General features: G+C 44.5%; 2 protein-coding genes, 1 long non-coding RNA gene and 1 pseudogene across 4 annotated transcripts in view; 3 read left to right on the top strand and 1 right to left on the bottom strand.

Moving 5' to 3' along the window:
* LOC103693406 (uncharacterized) overlaps positions 1 to 14262 on the bottom strand; it is a 78500-nt gene extending 64238 nt beyond the window's left edge. Inside the window, exons 1-2 of the long non-coding RNA XR_005490392.2 lie at positions 13290 to 14262; positions 12954 to 13067 (exon numbers count right to left, since the gene is read on the bottom strand). This is a non-coding gene — a long non-coding RNA (uncharacterized LOC103693406). The remainder of the gene's footprint in view (positions 1 to 12953; positions 13068 to 13289) is intronic.
* Positions 1545 to 7219, top strand: Ccl6 (C-C motif chemokine ligand 6). The gene is made up of 4 exons (NM_001004202.3): positions 1545 to 1668; positions 5314 to 5361; positions 5660 to 5768; positions 6111 to 7219. Exons 1-4 carry the CDS (start codon positions 1593 to 1595, stop codon positions 6223 to 6225), a joined length of 348 nt encoding a protein of 115 aa, NP_001004202.1. The 5' UTR covers positions 1545 to 1592; the 3' UTR covers positions 6226 to 7219.
* On the top strand, positions 8573 to 9798 carry Rpl30-ps12 (ribosomal protein L30, pseudogene 12; annotated as a pseudogene).
* Positions 14263 to 15982: 1720 nt separating the features above from the next.
* Positions 15983 to 20917, top strand: Ccl9 (C-C motif chemokine ligand 9). 2 transcript variants are annotated; one of them, NM_001012357.1, is made up of 4 exons: positions 16034 to 16217; positions 19044 to 19100; positions 19530 to 19638; positions 19979 to 20917. In NM_001012357.1, exons 1-4 carry the CDS (start codon positions 16142 to 16144, stop codon positions 20088 to 20090), a joined length of 354 nt encoding a protein of 117 aa, NP_001012357.1. In that variant the 5' UTR covers positions 16034 to 16141; the 3' UTR covers positions 20091 to 20917. The 2 variants fall into 2 exon arrangements, with proteins under 2 accessions (XP_008766290.1, NP_001012357.1); XM_008768068.3 differs by lacking the exon at positions 19044 to 19100 and having other exon boundaries at positions 15983 to 16217.
* The last annotated feature ends 3711 nt before the right edge of the window (positions 20918 to 24628 follow it).

Here is a 24628-nt window from a genome sequence, read left to right as displayed (position 1 = left end):
CATGTACCTGCCTGGAGAGTTCTTTCCAGAGATCTTAGCACAGATGAAGCAGGGTGCTTGACCGTATAAAAGAAATTCAGGGCAGACAATTTGAAGCAGCATGAGAGGGTTTTAAGAATAAAGATGTATTTGCAATTAGTGTGTGTGTGTGTGTGTGTGTCTGTGTGTGTGTGTGTGTGTGTCTGTGTGTGTGTGTGTGTGTGTGTGTGTGTTGGTGGTGGTGGTGGTTATTCACCCACACACATGTGCATGTGCAAGGGCCAGAAACATCAGTCAGGTCGTTCTGCAGCTGGAGTTACAGGCAGGTGCAAGCTGCCCACTATGGGTGCTGAGAACCAAACTGGGGTCCTCTGCAGAAGCAGTTTGTGCACAACAGTCAAGCTGCCTCTCCAACCCTAGAGTTGGAATTTACTAGAAAGAGATTCTTTGTTAAACATAAAGTTATATATGAATGTGAATAGGGACACTTCGGAAATGGACATTACACACTCAGGTGTAGGCATGGACTTCCCAAGAGAGTCACAGTTAAGTTACAACAGCCACTGGGCTGGAGAGATGGCTCAGCGGTGAAGAACACTGACTGCTCTTCCTGAGGCCCTGAGTTCAAATCCCAGCAACCACATGGTGGCTCACAACCATCTGTAATGGGATCTGATGCCCTCCTCTGGTGTGTCTGAAGACAGCGACACTGTACTCACATGCATAAAATAAACACTTTTAGAAAAAGTTACAACAGCCACATATATAACTTTGGTAGCCTCTGGAAGTTATATCCCAAAGGGCTACTAAGAACTTTATTTTCTCATTTTTAGCAAATGAGATTAGAGGGTGGTTCTTGAGGTTCATTGAGGAGGATTGCAGCTCATATGAGATCGTCCTTGGTCATGAGGATCCCTCAAGGAAGTTGAGGGATGTTTTCACTATAATGAAATGTATAGTGTTATTTGTAAGATTCTCAGAAAATTACATGTTCACATCTGGGAAGGGAATTGGGCCATACCTCATTGCTATTTAATAAGTACATATGTAGCATAATCCATTGCTATATTAACATTCTTTTAAAAATATCTCTGTATACAAGGAATGTTGTCTCTATAGGGAATATTAATTATGCTGTAATTCTTGACCCTTAGCTTATAACGGGCTTCACATGTTCTGGGTGGAGCTTGCAAAAACCAGAAAATATTGCAAGTAACCATATCTTTCCATACTCTCTTCCAGGCTAGCTCCTAACCTAATTCCACCACTTACTAGTTATGTGGTCCAACGCAGGCCTTAATCATCAAGAAGACCTTTGAGTAGGGGGCACCTTTCTCTCTAACACCCCCTTCATTGTCCCTATTTTTCTAGCCCACCATGACCTCTGCACTCATTTCCTGTTGCATTCTTGACCCTTTACTTCCTGTTGCATTTTCAATCTTGTTCCCTCTTTTAGAACTAGCCTGTTGTGTATTATGTAGCCAGGAACAGCATTCTGAGCTCTACCCTGGGCACTTCCTGAACCTCCTAGCTTATAAATACCAGGGCAGGTCAGACAGTCAGGGAGGAGTGAGCAGAGATCCCCAGACCAGCTGGGCCTGTCCTTCAGGATGATGAGACATTCCAAGACTGCCATTTCATTCTTTATCCTTGTGGCCGTCCTTGGGTCCCAGGCTGGGCTCATACAAGGTGAGTTCACTGAGCTCTCTCACCCAGTGGGTAAGTCTGTGAGAAATGCAGAAGTGGAGCTAGGGAAGGAGACAACTGCCCTCCTGGAAATACTCTATCCTTGACATGGTGATGGAATTTCCTAAGAAACACCATCAGGTTATAGATCTGCCTGTCTGTAGCCTTTAGGCCCTGGAGGAAACTCGACGGAGAAGCTGGCTCCCATTTGGGGAACCAATTATGCTTGATAAGTTTCTTTAGCTGATACAGGGCTAAGATATGCTCTCAAAAGAACAGGAGTAAAATTTTAAGTAGGAGGGAAGCAGATTTGCAGGAGGCATGATGGTTGAAGTGTCAGATACCACCTCTAACAACGCCGTTATTTTGAAGAGGTGAGACAGGCAGGTGATCAATTCAACCCAAGACCGTTTAACTGTACTATTCTTTCACTTGACAAATGCATTAACTAGTGCTTCTTATGTGCTGGACAGCTACAGTTCTGTTTATCTCATGGCTGTTGGCACACCGATTCCTCCTAATAGCCCTGTAGGGTAGGTGTCATATTAAATAATGGGAAGTTGCCTTTTTTTTTGTATGAGAAAATAGTAAGCCATCACTGATTTTCTATATCTTCCTCTATTACCATGATTGCTGTCATTTTATAAGTGAAGAAACTGAATCAGAAGTCATAGCTTCAAGATTAAGGCTAGTAAGTAGTAGAGTTAGGGTAGGGGTGAGCCTGGAATGGAGTCTACAAAGACATGGTCTTTTGGGATCTTTTCTGGGTTTTGCAACCTCTGCCTGGAACACGTGAAGCATGTTACAATGTATCCACGTGAGTCCTTAATGTAAGTCATACTGGTTATACCGTCCCTTGGTGTCCTGGGACCCTAGACCCACCCATGTGGACATCAAAATCCACAGATGTCATCTGTGTGTTTTAACACATCTTCATCTGTGTGTTTTAACACATCTTCATCTGTGTGTTAAATATAACTTTACTAGATATTTGTAAGACTTCAAACAACTTAAATGTCAACAAATACTCACTGTATTGTTGTCCAGGGAACCACAGCAAAAAGTCTCTAGTGTTCCAGTTAAAGTTCAGAAAATGTTTCCTTGCTTGGCTGTGCATGTGGACACTCCAAAGATGGCAAACCCACTCTATAAAAGAAACCCACTAAGAACAATGGAAACAATTGCTGGATGAGTTATAGCTTAAGCCTTACTGCCAGAATCATTAATTTATGCTATGGTATGAGAAGCGAATGCCAGTATTTTAGTCAGATTTATTTTGTTTTCATGCATGCATGCGTCTGAGTGTGTGCATGCCCACCTGTGTGCAGATGCCTTTGGAGGACAGAAGAAGGTGTCAGATCCCCTGGAACCGGAGTTACAGGCAGTAGAAGTCACCTGACATGGGTGTTGAGAACTGGACTCTGACCCTCAGTAAAAGCAAAAAGTGCTTTAATTATTGAGCCATCTCTCCAGCCACTAAAAATCAACCGTTAAAGCTATATTTTCAGCTATGCTAACCTAACTACAAGTTGAAAAGGGGGAAATGAAGGAGGGATAAAGGAAAGGAGAAAGAAGGAGGGAGGGGGAAAGGAAAAGGAGGAGGGCAGGAAAAGAGAGGGGGAGAAATAGGGAGGGAAGGTTGTTTGAGTTGCATTTGCCTAGTTATCACAAGGCAGGTTTACAAGATTTTATCCAGAATCTTTGGCGCTATAATGAATTTTGCAGTGCATAAGTAGAGTTTTGATAAGTTAACACAACACATACCAATTTCACTTCCAAATATTGGCCCCAAAGATTCAAAACAGATACATGGAAAGACTTTCTTGCAATTATTTTCATTCCCACCACACAAAAGAAGAAGGCACTACATATCCATCAGTAGATGAGTGTGTAAGTAAAGTGTGACAGGCACACTTGGACAGAGGAATATTACTCACCGCTAAGAGGGAAGGCATTCTGGGGTGTGCAACAAAAGGGAAGAACACAGAGGAACCGGTATCGCCAGGGGAATATGCCAATCAGGAAGGGCAGATACTGCCTGGTTCCATTCCCATGTGTCACTTCAAAGGAGCGGACTTGTAAAGACAGAAAAGGCAAGGTGGTGCATGCCTGTAATTCCAGCTGCTGGGAAACTGAGGTGGGGATCCTGAGTTTGAGGTCAGTTTGAGCAACACAGTAACTTACGCCTTGTCTTTAAAAAAAAAAAAATCAAACCCAGGGAGTCAAGTGGTGCTCAGTAAGCTGACAGGGAGGAAGAGGAAAGGTAACATTCAGTGGGTTCTGGCTTTCAGTTTTTCAGGCTAGAGAGGTTCTGAGTGGATGAGGTGGTTGTTACACAGTACCTTGAATGTACTTGATACTATTAAACTGGACACTTAAAAATTACTTAAAGGAGGCTGGCAGGTTGATTTCTGCTTTGCAAGCTTAGCCACCTGAGTTAGATCCCCAGAACCTACATAAAGGTAGAAGAAAAGAACTACTTCCACAAGACTAAGCTGTCTTCCATTTGCGTGCACACATACACATACACACACACACACACACACACACACACACACACACACACACACAAAAGCTTGTGCCTGTCTGCTATGCCGGATACGATCTAGAAAACATAGTAACAAAGTGACGTTCCTACAATATCTTTATACTGATGGGATGAACAGTTGTTAAAGCAACAGCAACAACAACAACTTCACTACACTATGAAGGACATCATACCACCAATTGGGTTGCTATGAAATTTGTTTCTAGAGTTGATGCAGAGTGTCATGGATTGTAGATGTGTAGACACAACTGGCCTATCACAAACTGTATTTCCAGTTAACTTACCTATGTTAAGTTTGCAGCTCGTTTTTAGTACTTGAGAGTCTACAGAATGTTTTTATTTCTCAAATATTTGCAAAGGGTCACAGGGTGGGGTAAATCTCACCATAAAAAGATACACTAGCCTGAAGCAGACCATCGACCCAGTGGATAACAGAGATCCAACAGCAGAGCCTCTTTCTCCAGCTGTCTCTTGATGGGAGAAGGGGAGCCCAGCATGTTGGTGCGCACAGTATTTTCAGCACTCCCAGTTCGATGCTGTAGAATTCAAGAGAGTTCAAGGCCACCCTGGACTTGAACAGGTGGAGTTTACCTTGTGTACTGACTAGTTTTGTGTGTCAACTTGACACAAGCTGGAGTTATCACAGAAAAGGAGCCTCAGTTGTGGAAAGGCCTTCATGAGACCCGGCTGTAAGGCATTTTCTCAACTTGTGGTCAAGGTGGGAGGACCCAGCCCACTGTGGGTGGTGCCGTCCCTGGGCTGGTGGTCTTGGGTGCTATAAGAAAGCAAGGTGAGCAAGCCAGGGGAAGTGAGACAGTACGACACATCCCTCCATGGCCTCTGCATCAACTCTTGCTTCCTGACCTCCTTGAGTTCCTGTCCTGACTTCCTTTGGTGATGAACAGCAGTGTGGAAGTGGAAGCTGAAAAAACCCTTTCCTCCCCAACTTGCTTCTTGGTCATGATGTTTGTGCAGGAATAGGAACCCTGACTAAAACACCTTGTTCACCAAAAACTGGGGGTGGAATATGTGGTGAACAGTGGAGCACCTAAAATGCTGCAACCATGACTTTATTTCCTCACCTTGTCTGTTTCTTCCAGATACGGTAAAAGAAGATCGTCCCTTTAATCCTACAATAATTCACCAAGGTAAACGACCAGATAGGACATGTTTAAAAGGGCTGGGTGGATATGGCATTATAGCTTCACCTTCCCCCATGGCAGGACAGGACTGAAGGGCCCTGAAGGTGCTGAACATCTCTGGAGAAAGTGGCATGTGGTTTGGGGACTCACCCCAGTGATGCCATCTCTAAATATACCTGGGTGGCCTGAGTGCACCTGCTAAGAGCAAAAGTATCCCCTGAGTTCTGACCTTTCTCGACCTCCATGGGACCCCTCCCCTGCAGCACTCTTAAGAGTAACAGCCTGGCTATTCCTCTTCCTACAGGCTTTCAAGACTCTTCAGACTGCTGCTTCTCCTATGCCTCACAGATCCCATGTTCAAGATTTATATATTATTTTCCAACCAGTGGTGGGTGCACCAAGCCAGGCATCATGTAAGTGTCAACCTCACTCATTGTGTGTTATGGGGAGTGGGAGCCTCCAGAAGCTTAGATGACCTGGTGGATAGACTTCCAGAAAAGGCCCCTCCTTGGATCTCACCAGGTGAGGGGGAGGATACTTCAGGGTGTAGGGAAGGAGACAGCAGTCACTCCAGGAGTCCTTAGTGAACCTCAAAGGTCTAGAGGGGGCCCCAGAGAGGGGATGATGGTGCTAAGCTACCTTCTGGAAAGAACAGACCATTGAGTGGGAAATCAGAGGGTCCAGAGACTAGGTTTCCCCTTCCCTCTTTACTAGAGAGCTCTGTTTGTAATCTTTCTTCTCCTTTTTCTCTTCAGCTTTGTCACCAGGAAGAGGAAGCGGGTCTGTGCCAACCCGAGTGATCAGAGAGTTCAGACGTGCATAAGCACCCTGAAGCTAGGCCCAAGATCTGGGAACAGTGCCATTGCTTGAGAAGGAGGGCGTACTGCCACCTGCATTCTTCTGTCTCCCCAGTGACCACCTAGGAAGCGCTAAGCATTTGTTTTTATAGATATTTAAAGCACGTATTCTTCTGTACAGGTTTAAAGCAGCACATGTAGTCCACAGTATTCACATGGATTCAGCCTGACATGATTAGAGCCATCTCGAGGTGTAACCATCATGAGTGTCTTTGGGTAACTGTTGGGTTTTCTTGCATAGTTCCTCAGCAGATTATAAATGGATAAACTACTAGTCTTTGGGACTTTGGAATGTGTCTGGTTTTGATGCAAGCTTAAGCCAGGTGTATCCAGCTGAGATGAAATCAATTTTTGCCCTAAGCCATACATATGTCCAACTTTGTGGGGACCCAGCTGTTCTTCCTGCCACCATAGAGCAGTAAGTGACCCCAATAAAGTGCACTCCATGTAGCTATGGGTCTGTCTCTCTTCAGATTCATAGGGCTGTGGGGCCAGTCTGAAATCGGGCTATTAGAATGAAAGTATCCCACTCACTCGCTCGCTCACCTTGAATACAGCAGGGAGAAAGGGATCATATAACTGAATATTCTAAATGATATAAATTTCTAATATATAATATTTCTAAATATAATTTCTAAATATTCTAATGATAGAAATTTTAAAAAAAAATTAAAACACAGTTTTTTCCGATATATTCCTCTGAGTTTGGTGCAAAATGGAAGAATGCCTGTTCCAGCAGGGCATCTTCTTCTCTACCTGACCTTCTCTGGGGAACCTGACCCCCAAACCCTCTACCAAAGGAAGTTCAGATAGCTGTCGACAAATTGTTCAACTTCCTTTTTCCAGCAATTACCTGGGATTCCCGGAATGGCTCTCCATGCAAATGAGGCATTCCCAATACTTTAAACTTCATCCAATAATTTACATTTTACCCCGAAAACTCCTACCCACACTCCAAGGTTCATGTATAGGCCTGGTTCACCCCAAATAAAGTGTGCATGCGCAAATTGTTTTGCTGAAGATCCTCTAAGAGAGCTGCTTCATTGACTACTGTCTAAAATCTTCAGAGAAGTCCTTCTCCCCCATCCATCCCCAACCTCCATACTCCCATCAGAACCAGGTTCCTGCAAACCCTACCCTTTTGGATTCTTCTTCATCCTTCCAGGCTGCTGTACAACTGGTGCCTGGACACTCTAAGGGAAGAAGCAGAATGCAGAACCACACTGGCGCCCAACCACAGCTGGCGCCCAACCACAGCTGGTGCCCAACCACAGCTGGTGCCCACGTGGATTCAACAGGATCTTCTGGCCAGAGCATTCTCTGGTGTTGGCATAAGGACCTTAAACCTCTGTGTGAAAGCCAACAGCCCATACAAGAGTTGGCAAAGACCTTCTTTCTAATTTTTTCTTAAAACAAAAATTTAAAACAGTAAACAGTAACACAGCGGCCAGTAAATAGCATTTAGGGTGGCCAGTAGAACTCTTAAGATCTTTGGGAAGGCTTAACATCTTTGGACCTCTGTGGAAACCCTAGAAGCCCAAAATGCTGCATTGAACAATGCGTATCTTTTTTTTTTTAATCATGGAGTATACTTCATTGCATAAAAAACACCCCCTTGGATTGGAAAAATACAGGCTCTATTAAGGTCTCCTACTAAAAACAATAAGACAAAACAGCTCTCCAAAAAGCCATGTGGGCTCTCAACCCCATCTGCTTCCCCTCCTGCTCAGCAGCCCTGAACTCTGAAGAGTTGTTAGAGGTGGTGGGAAAACAGCCATGCCACGTGGTGGCCTCCCCCACCCCTTTTTCCCTGGCCCATCAAGACAACACTCCACAGGATGCCTTTATAACCACCGGCGAATCACCACACCACCTCATGGCTTTTGCCACTTTCCGTATCTCTGCCAAAGTGGAGACAGAGCCCCTGCTTCTCTTTCCTTTGAGCCACGTAGCTACACTCTCCAAGAACCCACCAAGGAAATGGAGGAAGAGCCTCATAACCCCGTGCCCTCCTCTCTCCAGGCAAGAGGAGAGGGAGTGCCTGCTGATCTCTCAGCTGGCTCCGCCTTCTCTATTTGTGTCCCCACCAGGAGTTTGGAGCCCTGGACAAAGGCCTCACCTGGGCTGCAACCTCACAAAGTCAGATCACCGAGTTAAACGGTTTTTTCCATAGCCCAGCCTGCAAGGTCCTACTGCCACGCACTCCATTTGCTTTGGACTTGAGACAGAGTCGCCAGGCCCTCTGGCTCTTAGGTTCGGACTCCCAGTCCCACCAGCAGGGTGCCACCAGACACCTATGCCTATTTCCCTCTCCCTTTCTGCTTTCTAGAGTTGCAAACATCCTGACACCTGGGCTATGGTGCCGCACAGTCAGGGGCCAATGTACAACCAGGGAGACAGCGTGCGCGGCCAGAGCAGGCAGCTGGGGGGCTGTGAAGCAGGCGCCTCTCTTTGGCCAGGCATCGAAGCATCTAAACAGAAGGGACCTGCCAAATCTGGCTGATGGCACAGCCAGATGCAGACTACCAAGTTGAACCCTCTGGGAGGACTGCTTCCGAAAGCCAATGGAGACCCAGGAGATCTAAGTTGCAGAAATGAAGGGCAGAATTTTGCTGCTACAGTTTGAAGTGGCATAGCTTGGGACAATGTAGCCTGCCCAAAACAGAATGCTTCTGCTTCTTTGTTTGAATTCTGTTTAAATGCTTGTGTCCCCCCCCGCCCCCCCCCCAGTAACAGGAATAACTAGAAGACTGTTCATGCTTTTAACCCAGAATTCTTCTCCAGGCCTCTACTATGACAAAAAGACGTGTGTCTATTTCCTTTAAAAATTCTTTTAAGATCTTGGCATCTGATCTTGGTTGGGGGTTGTCCCGCACCTAAGGCAAGAAGATGGTGGCTGCAAAGAAGACGAAAAAGTCTCTGGAGTCGATCAACTCTAGGCTCCAACTTGTTATGAAAAGTGGCAAGTAGATGCTGGGGCACAAACAGACTCTGAATATGATCAGACAAGGCAAAGTGATGTTAGTTATCCTCGCCAACAACTGCCCAGCTTTGAGGAAGTCTGAAATAGAATACTATGCCATGTTGGCTAAAACTGGTGTCCATCACTACAGTGGCAGTAGCATTGAATTGGGTACAGTGTGTGGAAAATACTACAGAGCATGCACACTGGCTATCATTGACCCAGGTGACCCTGATATTATTAGAAGCATGCCAGAACAGACTGGTGAGAAGTAAACAACAAAGTTCTCCTTTAATAAAACTTTGCCAGAGCCACTTCTAAAAAATACGGTGTCTGGGTTTCTTCTTATTGTTTGGCTTTCTTGAAACCACTGGCAAGACTTGGGTGAAAGTTATATTGCCTGGTTTCCATTTTGCTGGGGTTTTGTTAAAAGATTGTACACTGTTTATCATGCAAAATGTGTTTCTGAGTATATTTTGAATATTGAAATACACATTTGTGTAGATCTAAAAAAAAATTCTTTTAAACTTCAAAGAATCATCTAAGATCCCCTTATCACAAGTCAAATGGACTACATCAACAACTATTATTTACTCTCTAATTAATAAAAATAAGACTGCTTAAGCCAGTTTGTTCTTCCCAGACAAGCTGTTACCGCCTATTCCAGACACATAATTAACATGGCGTTTCCTTTCTCAGCTACCTTAAGCAGGTGACATAAATGACCCCTTCCCTTCCCTCTGCTTTCCTTACTGCAACCCAAGTGACTGCCTTCATCCAGGAGGCCTCCAGAGAGGGAGGTTTCAGACATTGGGAAGGCCACATTGAGTCCTCCAGTTGTGGTAGCACCACACTCACCAACCTTAAAACTCATTTTCAGCTTCCCATCGATGATCCCTGGGATGAACAATAGTGAATGGGAATTGTGGGTAAGCTCTACCCCCAGTGGATTTGCTAAGTGCCCCATAGCTGACCTGCACATCTCCTGCCAGCTTGTCTCTGCCTCCAAGTCAATATTTACCCATGTCAGCATTCTTCAAGGGAAAAGTCAAACTGGGAGGGAGGTTCAAACTACCCTTTCTTGGCCCGGGTACATCAAATACACAGCCGATCTCCTTCCCCTAACCACCCAACCCGACCCTCAATGTATCTCCTATGCTTCCCTCTCCTATAGTTGACTGTTTTCCATTAACATCCAACTTCATGAACCGCCATGGGTCCTTATCCACACAGAAGTCACAAAACATTCCCCCCTTTGACCTTCCCCTCCCCATTTGCCTCATAGGTTCTGCATCACCGTCACCACGCCAATATACTGATTCTTGCATTAAATCCCCTTCTCAAGGCTTCTGCCTGTGACAATCAATAGTTCTCCATGTTTACTATAAGCCTAAAGAACTCACCTTGCATCTGGGAGGAGACTGAAAAAAAGAGAGAGAGAGAGAGAGAGAGAGAGAGAGAGGATTCTTCATCCCCTGCTCATCAGACTGAGTTTCACAGTCTTGCTAGATTCCACAGAAGCAACTGGGGCAGCCCTCATCCAAACACCATCTGGCCAGTGACTTTTCAGGACAAGCTTGACCAGCTGGTGGCTCCCAGTATAGACAGTCCCTCCAATGATAGACAAACTCCCTAGAGTGGGTTGCTCTCTAAAACTGTAGAGCTCTGGAGTTGATGACTGTTAAACAGGAAGGGACTTGCATTGGGTCGGGGGAGAAATGCTGTTTCTATGTTAACAAATCTGGGCTGGTTGGTCAAAACATACAAATTCTCAAAGATCTCCATTGGGATCTCCGAGCATGCTATGCACCCAACAACACCCCAACCCCATGGTACTCAAGCCCTCTGTAAGGGTCCATGACTCGCTGAAGAATGACACCCTGGACTCAGATGGTATCTAAAAGCAAAGAGTGTTTTATTCTGCAGAAGTCCAGGTGTTGTATCCACATTGCGAAAACCCCAAAGAGACCACCAGGAACCACAACTCCGATGCAAGCACATGAGAGTCTTTATTCAAGCTCTTGAGCTTGGGCCACAAACCTTCCTAATGCCACAGGATAGGACAGTGTGCCCAGATCTAAGGGGGTGAAGTTTTTAAAGGAAAAAAATGCAAGCCGGGGCTGCTCAGCCTTGGCTTTGCATGATTGGGTAAGAGGTTTATGAGGAAGTTGACTTTTAAAGTGCTTGGTTTGTTTTAGGTGTCAAGGCCACAAACGCCTCTGGCCTGACCATCTAGTCATGAGCAATGTGTGGTTTTTCCAGGAACAGTGATATGAGACTCCCAAGGATCATTTGGGTGGGAGGGTTGCTAGAAAACAGTATCTCCTGAATGCAGAAAAGAATGCAGCAGGACTGGTGACTCCCAGCAGCTGCAGCTGGCAGGATATTTTTCACCCTGAGATCTGGTTCTTTGCCTAGGTGTATGTTTCTGGGCCTCCACTTAGGTCTCTCACAGCATGCTGGGGTCTCCCATTCCAAGATGGAGACACCCAAGTGAGTTCGCAGGCCCAATTTAAAGCATATTAGGGGAATTCCAGGGAGGGGTATGTGATCTCTATTGCTGGCTCTATCTCCAGGGACATTCCACAACCATTTCTGGGCAAGTCTGGAAACTGTTGCTGAGGAACTCTGGAAACTGCTGCTGACCTGTTGTCCTCGCAAGGCAGCTTCTGAGGCCTGGACTTGCCTAGACTTGCCCAGTTCTTGAAAACAGAAAGTTAGGCCTAGTCTCCTGAACTGCCAATTTAAAGCCTGTCATGGAGTCAGCCTGTTTCACACCTTGTAACATGGCTTCTTCCCCCTCCTTAGCCCTGTACTTGCCATGGGAGCCCTGCTCCTCCTGGCACCCTGCCTCACCCAATTTTTTTTCTTTTCTTTTTCTTTTTTTTTTGTTGTTGTGTTTTTTAATATTTATTTATTATATATAAGCACACTGTAGCTATCTTCAGACACACCAGAAGGGGGCATCGGATCTCATTACAGATGGTTGTGAGCCACCATGTGGTTGCTGAGATTTTAACTCAGGACCTCTGGACAGGCAGTCAGTGTTCTTAACCACTGAGCCATCTATTCAGTCCCCACCCAATTTTTAAAATGGGAGCTAAGTAGCATTTCAAAAATCACTTCCAGTAGGGTTCTGGTGCAATATCAAACAGTTCCCAGCGTAGAGGCTGAGGACTACTATAACACCTCTCCATTATAAATAAAACAGAGAGAGAGATTGAGAAACCCTGCTATTTAAGATCAAAGTCCATGTCCATGTCCATGTCCATGTCCATGTCCATGTCCATGTCCATGTCCATGTCCATGTCCATGTCCAGATAGCTCCTCTGAGCTTGGTACAAGATGGAGAATTCTCTTTTCCAGCGGGGCATCCTCTTCTCTGCCTGACCTTATTTGGGGAGCCCAATCCCAAGACTCTTTACCTGAGGAAAGGCAACATAGCCCTTGCCAAACCAACAAGTTCAATTTCCTCCCCAACCCCTCCCTATAAGAACCTGACCAGCCAGTATCTGGGATTCCTGCAATGCCTCTCCACACAAATGAGGCGTTCCCAGTCCTTTAAGTTCCAGCCAGTGATTTGCATTTAGCCTGAAATCTCCTTCCCACTTTCCAAGATTCATAAATAGCCCTGGTCCACCCTGAATAAAGTGTATGTACATGAGCTGTTTTACTGAAGATCACCTATGAGAGCTGTTTCATTGAGTACTGTCTAAAGAGAGCTATGACACTAAAATCCTCGGGGACTGTCCCTCCCAACCCTCTCCCAGCACTCCCACCTGGGCTGGGATCCTGCAGACCCTCCTGTCCCAGGTCTCACTTCTTACTTCCAGCTTTAGCGTGTAACAGCGTCTGGACTCTCTGAGGGAGGAAGCAGGACCTGGAACGGCAACCTGGTGGGAAAGGGGCAGAAAATAAAACACCCTGTGTGAGAATTAACTGCTGAATGGTGCCTAAGAGTGTTGTTCCCCAGTGGGAGGAGGGTAGCAGCTTCCATCCCCTGGGCAAGCCTGCTCCTCTCAGAATGCTCAAATCCAGGTGTAGGCTTGCTGAGACAGTCATTCGTCATTTGCATGGGTCAGTGGTGGAAAGAGATATATCATTTGTTTACATACCTGAGTAGGAAGGCAGCAGCCAAGTGCCATCTTGAGGTAAGGTCTATTATTTGAACCGAGCCATGCTGGGGGCCTGAGATGGGAGAAGTCTTACCAGTTGGGGAGCCATAATTTGGCTTGGCCACAGCCTCTAGGTAAGGGAAGTTAATGAGTTGTTGAGAGCTGGAGAGATGACTATGGGCAAAGTAAAGGTCCAAGTCCCAAGAGGTCACCTCAGGCTGAGAGCTCTACCCTCAGTGACCAGAAACAGACAGATCCCTCAACTGAAAACAATCCAGGGTTTGATAGTGTTGAGCCTAAAGCAGGCAGATGGATCAAACCCTAGAGCCAGCTATTGAACACTGCCACAGGGCCCAAGAACTCTGAGGATCCAAGTATGTGCAAGACACCTATGTACTGACACAAAAGCAGCATGGGGGAGGAACGGATTTATTTTTAGCTTACAATCCAAGTTACAGTCCATTATAGCAGGGACGTCGCTGGCAGGAGTCTGCACATCCTCAGTCAAGAACAGAGAAACAAATGCATGCATGTTTCATTCCTTGCTTGTTTAATTCTCAGCTAGCTTCCTCTACTTTTACACAGTCCAGGGTCCAGCCCTGAAATGGGGCCATCACTTTCTAGATGGATCTTCCCACTTTAATGAACAATCAAGACAATCTCCCCTACACATGCCCACAGACCAACCTGTTTAAGACTCTCTTCCCCAGTGATTCTAGGTCATATCAAGTTGCCAGTTAAACTAACCCGAGGTGGCATTCCCCCAGCAGGGTGATTCATACTCAAGAGGTCTTGAAAGTATGGAAATAGGTCCTCCGCTTAAACCATCTCAGTGCTGTGGTTTCCTCCCACATTCCCAACATACTTGGAAAACACCCTCCAGAAAAAGCATAAAGCACCCAGTGTCACAATCTGGCAAGTCTCGGGAGGATGGGAGAATCTGCCCAGACCATAGAAGGAAACCTATGAGGCCTGCAGAACCTCTGTCATGTGACGAATGGGAACTGCAAAAGAGAAGACCTTACAGACGGACGTCACACTCCTGTCCAATACAGATTTAACACCAGCATAAACCACAGGAAATACATGAATCTACACCTCGACTGGCCCATCTCCATGCATGAAGGGAACATCCCAAGAGAGCATAGACATCTGAATTAAATAAGGAGCTTGATACATGAGATGAAAGAGGAAGTCAGTAAGGGTATAGAACCAACGGGGGTGAGGGTGGGAGGAACCATAACAAACCACTGGAAATCCAAAATATAATTAAGTCGAATTAAAGGTTCTGCTGCAGAAAGTCTTGCCAGCAGAATCAGTCAAGAGAGGGGCAGCATATCTGAGGTTGAAGACAAGGTACAAGGAGTAGAACATGTCAAGGACAAAGATGAATTAATGAAAAGGTATGAGTTGGACTTTCAGGCTATTTGGGACACGGGAAGAAGAAAAAAATCTAAGAATCACAGGTGGTGTAAAAGGGTGGAGAATTCCTTTCCAAGTGCGTAGAAAACGTTCCCAGTGAAATCATAGCAAAAAGTTTCCCTAAATCAGGCAAACAGCTAATCAGATAGAGACGGCACTTAGAACACCAAATAGACAAGACCCGAAAAGAACTTCCTCTTGTCATATTATAATCAAAATTATACTACTAAATATTCAAAACAGTGAAAGTGTGTGAAAAGCATCAAGAGAGAACCACTGAGCCACATGTCAGGAAATGTCCATCAGAATAGCAGACGAGCTTAGAATGATGTCCTTCAAGTCGTGGAAGTTATCAACCTCCAGCCCAGACAGTATTGCCAATTCAAGGAGAAAGGCAATCTTCCTATGATAGAAACAGGCTAATGAATCTCAGGAAGGCTGAACCTGGGTCCCTTGCAGAAGCAACTAGTGCTGTAAATCAGTGAGCTATCTCTCCAGCCCTCTCTTCTTATTCTATTTGACCACATCAGAATAAAAGCGCAAATCAACGGCAAACATTCACAAACTCATGGAGATTGGATAACTCAGTATGTAGACCAGGCTAGCCTCAAACTAACAGACACACACAGATACCTGCCTCTGCCTCCCAAGTGCTAAAATTAAGGTGAACACCATCCCATCCAGCCTTAGATGTTTCTTCTGACGGATGGTCTAAAGAGATTTTTTTCCTCTGAAGCTAAAGTATATCAAAAATATCTAAAGAGGCCGGAGAGTTGGCTCGGTGGCTAAAAACAAATGCTGGGTTCAGTTCTCAGCACCAACATGATGGCTCACAACCATTCATAACTACAGTAGCAGGGAATTTAACACCCTCTTCTGACCTCCACAGCCCACTGCATGTATGTGGTAGACATACATACATGCAGGCAAAGCATGAATATAAGATAAATCTTTTAAAATTAAAGAAAAATCGTTAAAGAAGGAGTAAATAATAATTTTATATATCTCTAGTAAGACATAGACGTTTACTTTTCTCTGTATCTGTTGGTCAACTGGAAATGGGCATAAGCCAGGGTCCTCCAAGCTAACCCTCATCAGGAGTCTAGAAGAATTCCCCCATTCCCACTCTGTGGTCAGAACTGAAGGAGCGAATGAATTTTATAGGAGGAGAAATTCTTCTGGAAATATTTATTCTCTCTGAATCGATTGAAAGTTTGGAAAGCCCCAAGTCACCTTTGCCCTCCACTTCCCAGGGTACACTGAACCCTGTTCCCTCTCTTAGAACTAGCATGTTGGGTGTCATGTAGCTAAAGAAGGGCATTATGAGCTGTAACACGGGGACTTCCTGATCCTCTTACATTTATAAATAGCAAGACAGAGCCCGAAACAGCAAACAGTCTGAAGGCCAGCTGAGTGGGCCCACCAGGAGGATGAAGCCCTTTCATACTGCCCTCTCCTTCCTCATTTTTGCAGCTACTCTTGGAATCCAGGCCCAGATCGTACATGGTGAGTCCTGTGGTAACTGCAAGGCTGGGGGAGGTATTTAATAATCTCCATCCTAGACAGACCTGCCTCTGTCTATAGCCTCTGGATCAGTGGTTCTTAACCACCCGTTGCCACCCTTTTGGGAGTCGAATGACCTTTTCACAGAGCTTTCCTAGGACATATCAGAAAACACAGGTATTTACTTTATGATTCATAACAGTAGCAAAATTAGAGTTATGAAGTAGCAATGAAGTAATTTTATGGTTGGGGATCACCACGACAGGAGGAACTATATTAAAAGGTCACAGCATTAGGCAGGGTGAGAAGCACTGGTCTGGATCCTGGCACACAGATGGCTTTGTTTCCATTTGGAGACGTAATTTTTTTTCCTTTTTCATAGCCAGAGTTATTTGATAACTTTTCCTAGCTAATCTTAGCTAGTTTTTTTAGTTAAATCAAAATAACTATAATTAAATCATAAATTTGTAGAAATATACACAAGACTCTGTGATGCTAGAGTTATTAGATGTCAGTTAGTATAAAACCATCATTTAAAAAAAAAAGAAAGCGCTTACCTAGGAAGCGCAAGGCCCTGGGTTCGGTCCCCAGCTCCGAAAAAAAGAACCAAAAAAAAAAAGAAAAGAAAAGAAAAAAAAGAAAAGAAGAAAACATTGGGACCAGTCAGGCCAATGGCTCACCTGAGGTCACTGTCTCATTTGAAGCTATGAGATTTTAGTTTATGGAGGTGACCAGAGCTCAACACAGAGAGACCCTGTGAAATAAAAGAATGTATTCCTCAACTTTTCTAAGGAGAAGACATACATCACGCCCCACAGAGACAAGGAGAATACTGGAGTTGGGTCAGGAGGCATAAGTCATAGAAATAGAGAAACTGTGTCAGATTCTTTATTGGAAATACTGGAAAGGGGGCAGGGCACAGTGCAGGGTTCAGTTAAAACGTCCTTCCTAGACTGAAGAAGTCTAGCAGACTTTGTATCTACGGGCAGTCTTTAAGGCTCTAGCTTTAAGATGAGTTAGGGCAAGGAAAATACCAGCATGGTGTTTGAGATAGAGGCAGCGGTTGGGCACTGGGTTCAGCAAGAGTTGGTTTGAATCCTTGGTTAGGAAGCAGGCAACCCGTCCCTGAGGTCAAGATTTTAAGTATGTCAGAATACCATAAGACGCAGAAAACAAAATATCGTTCGCAGAGTTAGCGGCTGCTTGATGCTATAGCTGATTCCTTCCTCCTCTGGCATCCCTGGGGAGTCAGACAAATGGAAATTCATTCTTGTGGAAAAAAAGGAGTTAGAAGACAAGCAATTTTACACGGTCTCGTATGTATTAGTGCCGTGCTCATTTTGCAAACCAGAGAACTCAAACAGAGAAGCCTTCAATAACTTAAGACTACGTGAGTAGTAACGGGTAAAACTGAGAGGCAGATTAGTCATGATGCCATAGTGCCGGGGAAATGTTAGTGATTCCTCCCCACCCCACCCCCAAAACAAAAAACAAAAAAATAAAAAACAGACAGGAGCTGATCTGATGTAACTCACAGCAGGGTCTTTATTCTATTCCAGCTAGCTCGGGCCCCACCAATGTACCGCTGTCATGCAGGACGGTTTGCGGGGAGCCCGGAATGTCTGTGGGGCAAGGCTTTATAGTAAGCAGCAAGCAGGAAGTACATGTGCAAGCGTCTAATTGGAAAACCACTGCGCCCTTTAACATAATTGGCTGGTGCTAGGAGCCATATCATAAACTTAACTTCTGTACCCCTCTGCATTGGTGGTCGTTAGGCAGGGAGTGGGCTTGTATCCTGGGGGTGCAGGATAGTAGGGGGAATAGCCTGGAGACAGTGGTCTTGTTGAGGGTGTAACCTGGAGACGCTGGTTATGTTGGTGATTAGCCTAGAGACTGGAGCTAGGCTCAGGTTTTGTTGGGAGGCAACTTGGAGACTAATGCTAGGTACCAGCCTATTAGTTTACCTGAGTTCAAACTTACGTCAGGTTCTCTAAAGTGGAGTCTGATTTTAAAAGATTTGGCATCTCAATGTGTTTAAGAACAGGCGATGCTATTTAAGATTTACTTTGGAAACCACCCACATCACTTCAAGCATGTTAAAAAAAATAGTCATACTACACATAATTCATATGCAACTGTTGAAGACATGATATGAGAGGTTAGCAGTCTTGTCTTAGCAATCCTTTAGCAACAATCTTTGGGCTTAGATACATTTGGGGATGCAGGATTATTGCGGATTTTAAGAAGTGACACATTGCTGGGTGTCACTGAACATCCCTGATGGCTTTCTTCAGTGTGTCCTTTAATCAGATATGTATATAAACCTAGACTATCAGGAACCTCATTTCACGTCAAGGGGCTTTGTGTCACCAAAGGAGTTTGTGCTTCAGAATCAGAAGAGTTTTGTTTCATTTTGTTTTGTTAAGATCCCCAAAAAAATCTCATGTCACCAAAGGGGAGAAATGGGTCTTAGACTCCAAGTGTGTGATGGCAATCCCACAGTGGAGTCTGTCTCAGCCTTGGCAAGAATGGGGGCTAGGGGCTGGAAAGATGGCTCGGTGGTTAACACCACTGGCTGCTCTTCCAGAGGTCCTGAGTTCAAATCCCAGCAACCACATGGTGGCTCACAACCATCTGTAATGGGATCCGGTGCCCTCTTCTGGTGTGTCTGAAGAGAGTGACAGTGTATTGACGTATATTAAATAAATAAATAAATAAATAAATAAATAAATAAATAAATAAATCTTAAAAATAATAATAATGGGGGATAGGATAGTGAGTGGAGATGCTGAGACGCTGATGCTGACCTCTGCCCCCTGTTTCTTCCAGCGACAGAGACAAGAGAAGTCCTGAAGGCAGAGCAAGGACATCAGCTTTTTAGCCTGGGTAAATATCTCATTACAGCGATGTTGAGAAGCACCAGATGGTTGCAGGTTACCACCAGAGCAGCACCCTCCCTGGTGACAGAACAGAAAAAGGTCATGAGGGTGGTTGAGGATGCTATCCAGAAATTCCAGGAAGATCAGGACGGGTCATTAGTATTCCCCCAAGATACGCCTTTTCTATGCACCAAGTCTGCCAACTGGGGGCAGAAGTCGCCTATAGGTGACTGTGCATGGCTCCCCTATGGACATGCTCCCAGCCCTATTGTGGGCCACCTTAGGCCGACTCAAGGGTGTGGAAAGAGATGGCAATGCATGCAGGGTGCCTCCCCTGAGTCCCGGAGCCTTCTCACCTCCCATGGGACCACTAACCCCCCTCGGCACTCTTGAGACCAATGACCTGGCCCTTGAGTGACCTTTTGTCTTCTTACAGGCTTTCAAGACTCTTCAGACTGCTGCTTATCCTATACCTCACGGGTCCATTGTTCAAGATATAAAAATTATTTTCCAACCAGTGGTGGGTGCACCAAGCCGGCCATCATGTAAGTGTCAAACTCACTCATTGTGTGTTATGAGGAGTGGGAGCCTCCAGAAGCTTAGATGACCTGGTGGATAGACTTCCAGAAAAGGCCCCTCCTTGGATCTCACCAGGTGACGGGGAGGATACTTCAGGGTGTAGGGAAGGAGACAGCAGTCACTCCATGAGTCCTTAGAGAACCTCAAAGGTCTAGAGGGGGCCCCAGAGAGGGGATGATGGTGCTAAGCTACCTTCTGGAAAGAACAGACAGTTGAGTGGAAAATCAGAGGGTCCAGAGACTAGGGTTCCCCTTCCCTCTTTCCTAGAGAGCTCTGTTTGTAATCTTTCTTCTCCTTTCTCTTCAGCTTTGTCAGCAAGAAGGGGACCTTGGTCTGTGCCAACCCCAGTGATCTGAGAGTTCAGAAGTGCATTAAAAGATTGGAGCAAAACTCACAACCACAGATCTACAAACAATAACATTTGTTTGAGGAGAAGCGTGTAAACTGCCAGCTACTTTCTTTGGTCTTCCCCAATGACGACCTATAAGAGGCTCGAAACATTCATTTTTATAGGTGTATATAAACATTTATTTTTCTGTTCCACTTTAAAGCAGCACACCTAGCCTCGTCACAGAGGGGAAACTTGTCTGTGCCAACCTCAGGCATCTGAAAACTCTAAAATGCCTGGAAGGTCTGAAGCTGACCTCAATGACTATGCATAATATTTGATTGAGATAAAAAGGCAAGGGCTGGAGAGATGGCTCAGTGGTTAAGCACCTGCTGCTCTTCCAGAGGTCCTGGGTTCAATTCCTACTTAGATGACAGCTCAAACCATCTGTAATTCCAATTCCAGGGAGAACCGATGTCCTATTCTGTCCTTTAACTAGTAGTATTTACAGTATTTTTTTTTTGGTTCTTTTTTTCGGAGCTGGGGACCGAACCCAGGGCCTTGTGCTTCCTAGGCAAGCGCTCTACCACTGAGCTAAATCCCCAACTCCTACAGTATTTTTTATAAATTCAGTTTGACATGACCATCTCGAGCTGTAACCATCCCAATTGCCTCAGAATAAGTCAAGTTCTTCTACTTAGTTTCCCAGCAGATTATAAGTGGATAAACTGTGAGAGTGGCCCTTAGGGCTTTGGGACATGTCTAGTTCTGATAGTCACTTATGACAACCTGGATACATTCAACTAGGATGAAATCCATTCTGCCTTAGCCCATTAATATGCCTGTGAGGACCCAGCTGATCTTCCCACCACCCCTCCCCTCCAGTAAGCCACTAATAAAGTGCGTCCATGAAGCCACAGGTCTGTCTGCCTCTTTTTTTCTTCAGTTTCATAGGACCATGGGCTGAAATTGGGCTGTTAGGGAGAAAAGTGCCCCACTTTCATGTACCTTTGAATATTTTCTTCAAAACAAAAGACATCATGGTACAATTTTTAATTTTCCAAAAGCATAGCTCATTCCAATGTAGACTTCATAGCAAGGATGTATTTTACCCACTAGAGAGGGAACCATTAAACTCATCTACAAGTCTTTGGAGGTCCTCCCTGTTTGACGGGATCCTCGATTCTATTTGGTTTGATCAGCTTGTTTTTACATTGGTTTCATGCCGTTCCTGTTACATAGCTCTGTAAACAATAACCCCTTCAGCTGAGTCTCTATCATTCAGGGATGTTTGGGTTATCTAAGATATTTTGTGTTTCCATATGAATTTTAAGATTGTTATTTTTAAAATCTGTGAAGCATTGCATTGGAATTTTGGTGGGGATTGCAATGAGTCTGCAGATTATTTTTGATAGACTGGCCATTGTGACAATATTAAAGCAGACCAAGAGCATGGGTGGTCTTTCCATCTTCTAGACTCTTCTTCAATTTCTTTTCTTTGTTTTAAAGTTTTCATTGTAAAGGCCTTTTGCTCTATTGGTTAGGTTTATTCCAAGATATTTTTTGTGGCTATTGCAAATGGGATTTTCCTCCTGATTTCTTTCTCAGTGTGTTTGTCATTTGCTTATAGGAAGACTATTGATTTTTTGTATGTACAGGTTGTGTCCTGCCACTTTGCTGAAAGTGTTTATCAGTTCTAAGAGTTTTTTTTAGTGTAGCCTTTGGAGTCTTTTATATATAGAAAAAAATTATATCATCTGCCAAAGAATATAGTTTGACTTTTTCCTTTCCTGTTTAAATTCATTTTGCCTCCTTCTCTTGCCTAACTGCTGTAGCCAAAACTTCAAGCACTTTACTGAAAAGAAGTATAGAGAGAAAGTATCCATGTCTCTTTCCTGATTTTTAGCAGAAATGCTTTCAGTTTATCTCCACTTAGCATGATATTGGCTACAGGCTTGTTGTATATTTCCTTCATTACACTGAGATGTTTTCCTTGGATTTCTCTTGTCTTCAGGGCTTTAATAATGAAGAGCTGTTGGATTACGTCACAGGCACTTTCTGATCCTAGTTTGTGATTTCTCAGATTGAGTCCATTTATCAGTCGATCATCACGTTTGTTGATTTATATATGTTGAACATCCCCGCAAGTCTGGGATGAAGCTCTTTAGGGTTTCAGAAAACAAATTTCTCTTAGTTTTCATTTGCTTAAATCACACTGTTATAGTTTGATGCCTGCTTGATCCATCAAAAATCTCATATAGATTTTGATCTCCCCACAATTTTTTTCTACTAACCAACAGAGAATCCTGGGGTGTTTTTTTAAAATATTATTCCATGTTTCCAGTCTTACCATTGACTTCATGATAACTACTTCATTCTAGAAAAAGTTCTTCCAAGATCTCCTAACTTTCTATTCAAGTCAGAGAAATTATGCCCAGACCTGCTAAAACCAAACCTGCCATACTGGAATGGCTCCTTATCACATGCCAGCATTCATTCCCCGTGATAGGCAGCCCACAGCTTCTCTCTTCCTTGAGCTCATATTTAATTTTGCTAGAGTCTACCCTTGAACTTCCTCCTTCTGCACAAGACAACAAAAGCAAACTCTCTCCCTTGCCCCTGTGGGATGCAAGCCAAGAACATTCAACTCCCTGTCTGGCCCTGTTTAGACTCCCTTCTGGAGCTTCAAGCCCAGTACCAGGGTCACAGGCAAGTACAAAAAGAAAGGGCTTACTCTGAGACACTAATGGTGGCACCAGCTTCCAGATCAGGTAGCCTACACCCCCAGGATCAGCACCACCAATCCCAGTGCCTAGTTGCAGGAACAAGGATTATAAAGGGCATGAATTTTGTTAAGAACATATTTGTTATGCATAGATATTTGTGCCTTCTTCCAATTTCTTTAACATCAATTAAAAGACTATCAGTTGGTATTAAAATTCAGATACTAGGGTTGGGGATTTAGCTCAGTGGTAGAGTGCTTGTCTAGCAAGCGCAAGGCCCTGGGTTCAGTCCCCAGCTCTGAAAAAAAAGAAAAAAAAGATACTAAAAGGATCTTTCCCAAGGTGCATGACCTATTCTAAATTCACAATGCCTTTGTGATTGTACGAGGGATAGTTACATCATATTAAGCGTATTTATGACCTGGCTACCTTTCATTTGGACATGAGATATGATTTGGGTCGAGTTGATAACGGGTGGATCGTTATGAGTAGTCCTGGCTGTCAACCTGACTACATCTGGAATGAACTACAATCCAGAATGGAGGGCACACCTGTGATCCAGATCTTGAGGCTGGAAGACACAGGCTTCTGACCCAGATCTCAACATGGGATGACACACACTTTTGATTCAGATTTTGAGGCATAGTGGCCATGAAAAGCTTAGGCCCAGGAAAGGTAGTATACATCTTTAATCGCAGGAGACTAAGTCAAGCAGATCTCTGAGTTCAATGCCAGCCTCAGACATAGTAAGTTTCAAATCCAGACATGGTCGTATACACCTTAATCTGGGCCATACCTACTGCTGGAGGCCTACATATGGAGAATGGAAGCAGGAAGACTCACTCTTCTTTGCCTGCTTGCACTTGCCTGCTAGGACATCTGTCAGAGCCTACTTCTTTAGGATTCCAGATTATACAGACGCCCAGCTGAACCCACTGGCCTCATGGAACTGAGCAACTACTAGACTCTTGGACTTCCCATTCGCAGCTGACCACTGTTGGGTTAGTTGGACTGAGACTAAGTCATTCCAATAAATTCCCTTAGTATATGGAGACAAACAGTAAATTCTGTGACTCTAGAGAACCCTGACTAAGACAGCTGGAGGCAAATCACTCATGGTCCATGTTTCACTCACTATAATCCTGTTTACAGAAGGCTTTGACTCCGCTGTCTGAAGTGTTTTCAACTCTATTCCTTCTTTTAAAAATATTATTTAGGGCAGGAGTTCTGTTCCAGTAATGCATAAAGCCCTTGGTTTGGTCCCCAACATTGATTTGTTGATTGATATATGCACACACTGCACTTGTACTACATATATACCACACATACATACATACCACACCACACACACACACACACACACACACACACACACACACACCACACACACTTCACCACACATAAATACATACACACCATACATACTGCGTATAACACCACACATACACCACCCATACTCTCACACCCCACACTGTGACACCACACCACATACACATATACACATCACACATACACCACACACACACACAGCACACAGAAATGGGACATCCTGCTGTTCTGTGTGAACAACAAGGAGTAGATTTTCTTTCACTAATTATCCAAGTTGGGGAGGGGAAATGAAACAACTTCATAACTACAATGGCCCTCTAAACATCAGGATAATGGCCACTAGATGGAGAGTCTGCAGAAGTAGAACCTGTCCTGCATCCAAATTAGTGTGTGGACATGAACAAATCACCATTCCTTTCTGAGCTCCCTGGCTTCATTCAATGAATGGCCAGTTTAATACACAGCACACAAGCTACACCAGAACATAAATCACACATCAGTTACAGAGTTTCTACCCCAGTGAGGACTTCACCCTAGGTATTGCAAACAGAACTTTAGGCTATCAACATTCATTGA

This window comes from Rattus norvegicus, chromosome 10 (genome assembly GCF_036323735.1).
Source record: "Rattus norvegicus strain BN/NHsdMcwi chromosome 10, GRCr8, whole genome shotgun sequence".
NCBI lineage: Eukaryota > Metazoa > Chordata > Mammalia > Rodentia > Muridae > Rattus > Rattus norvegicus.
The sequence above is the reverse complement of the archived record's forward strand: the minus strand, read 5'-3'. Positions and strand labels throughout refer to the sequence as shown.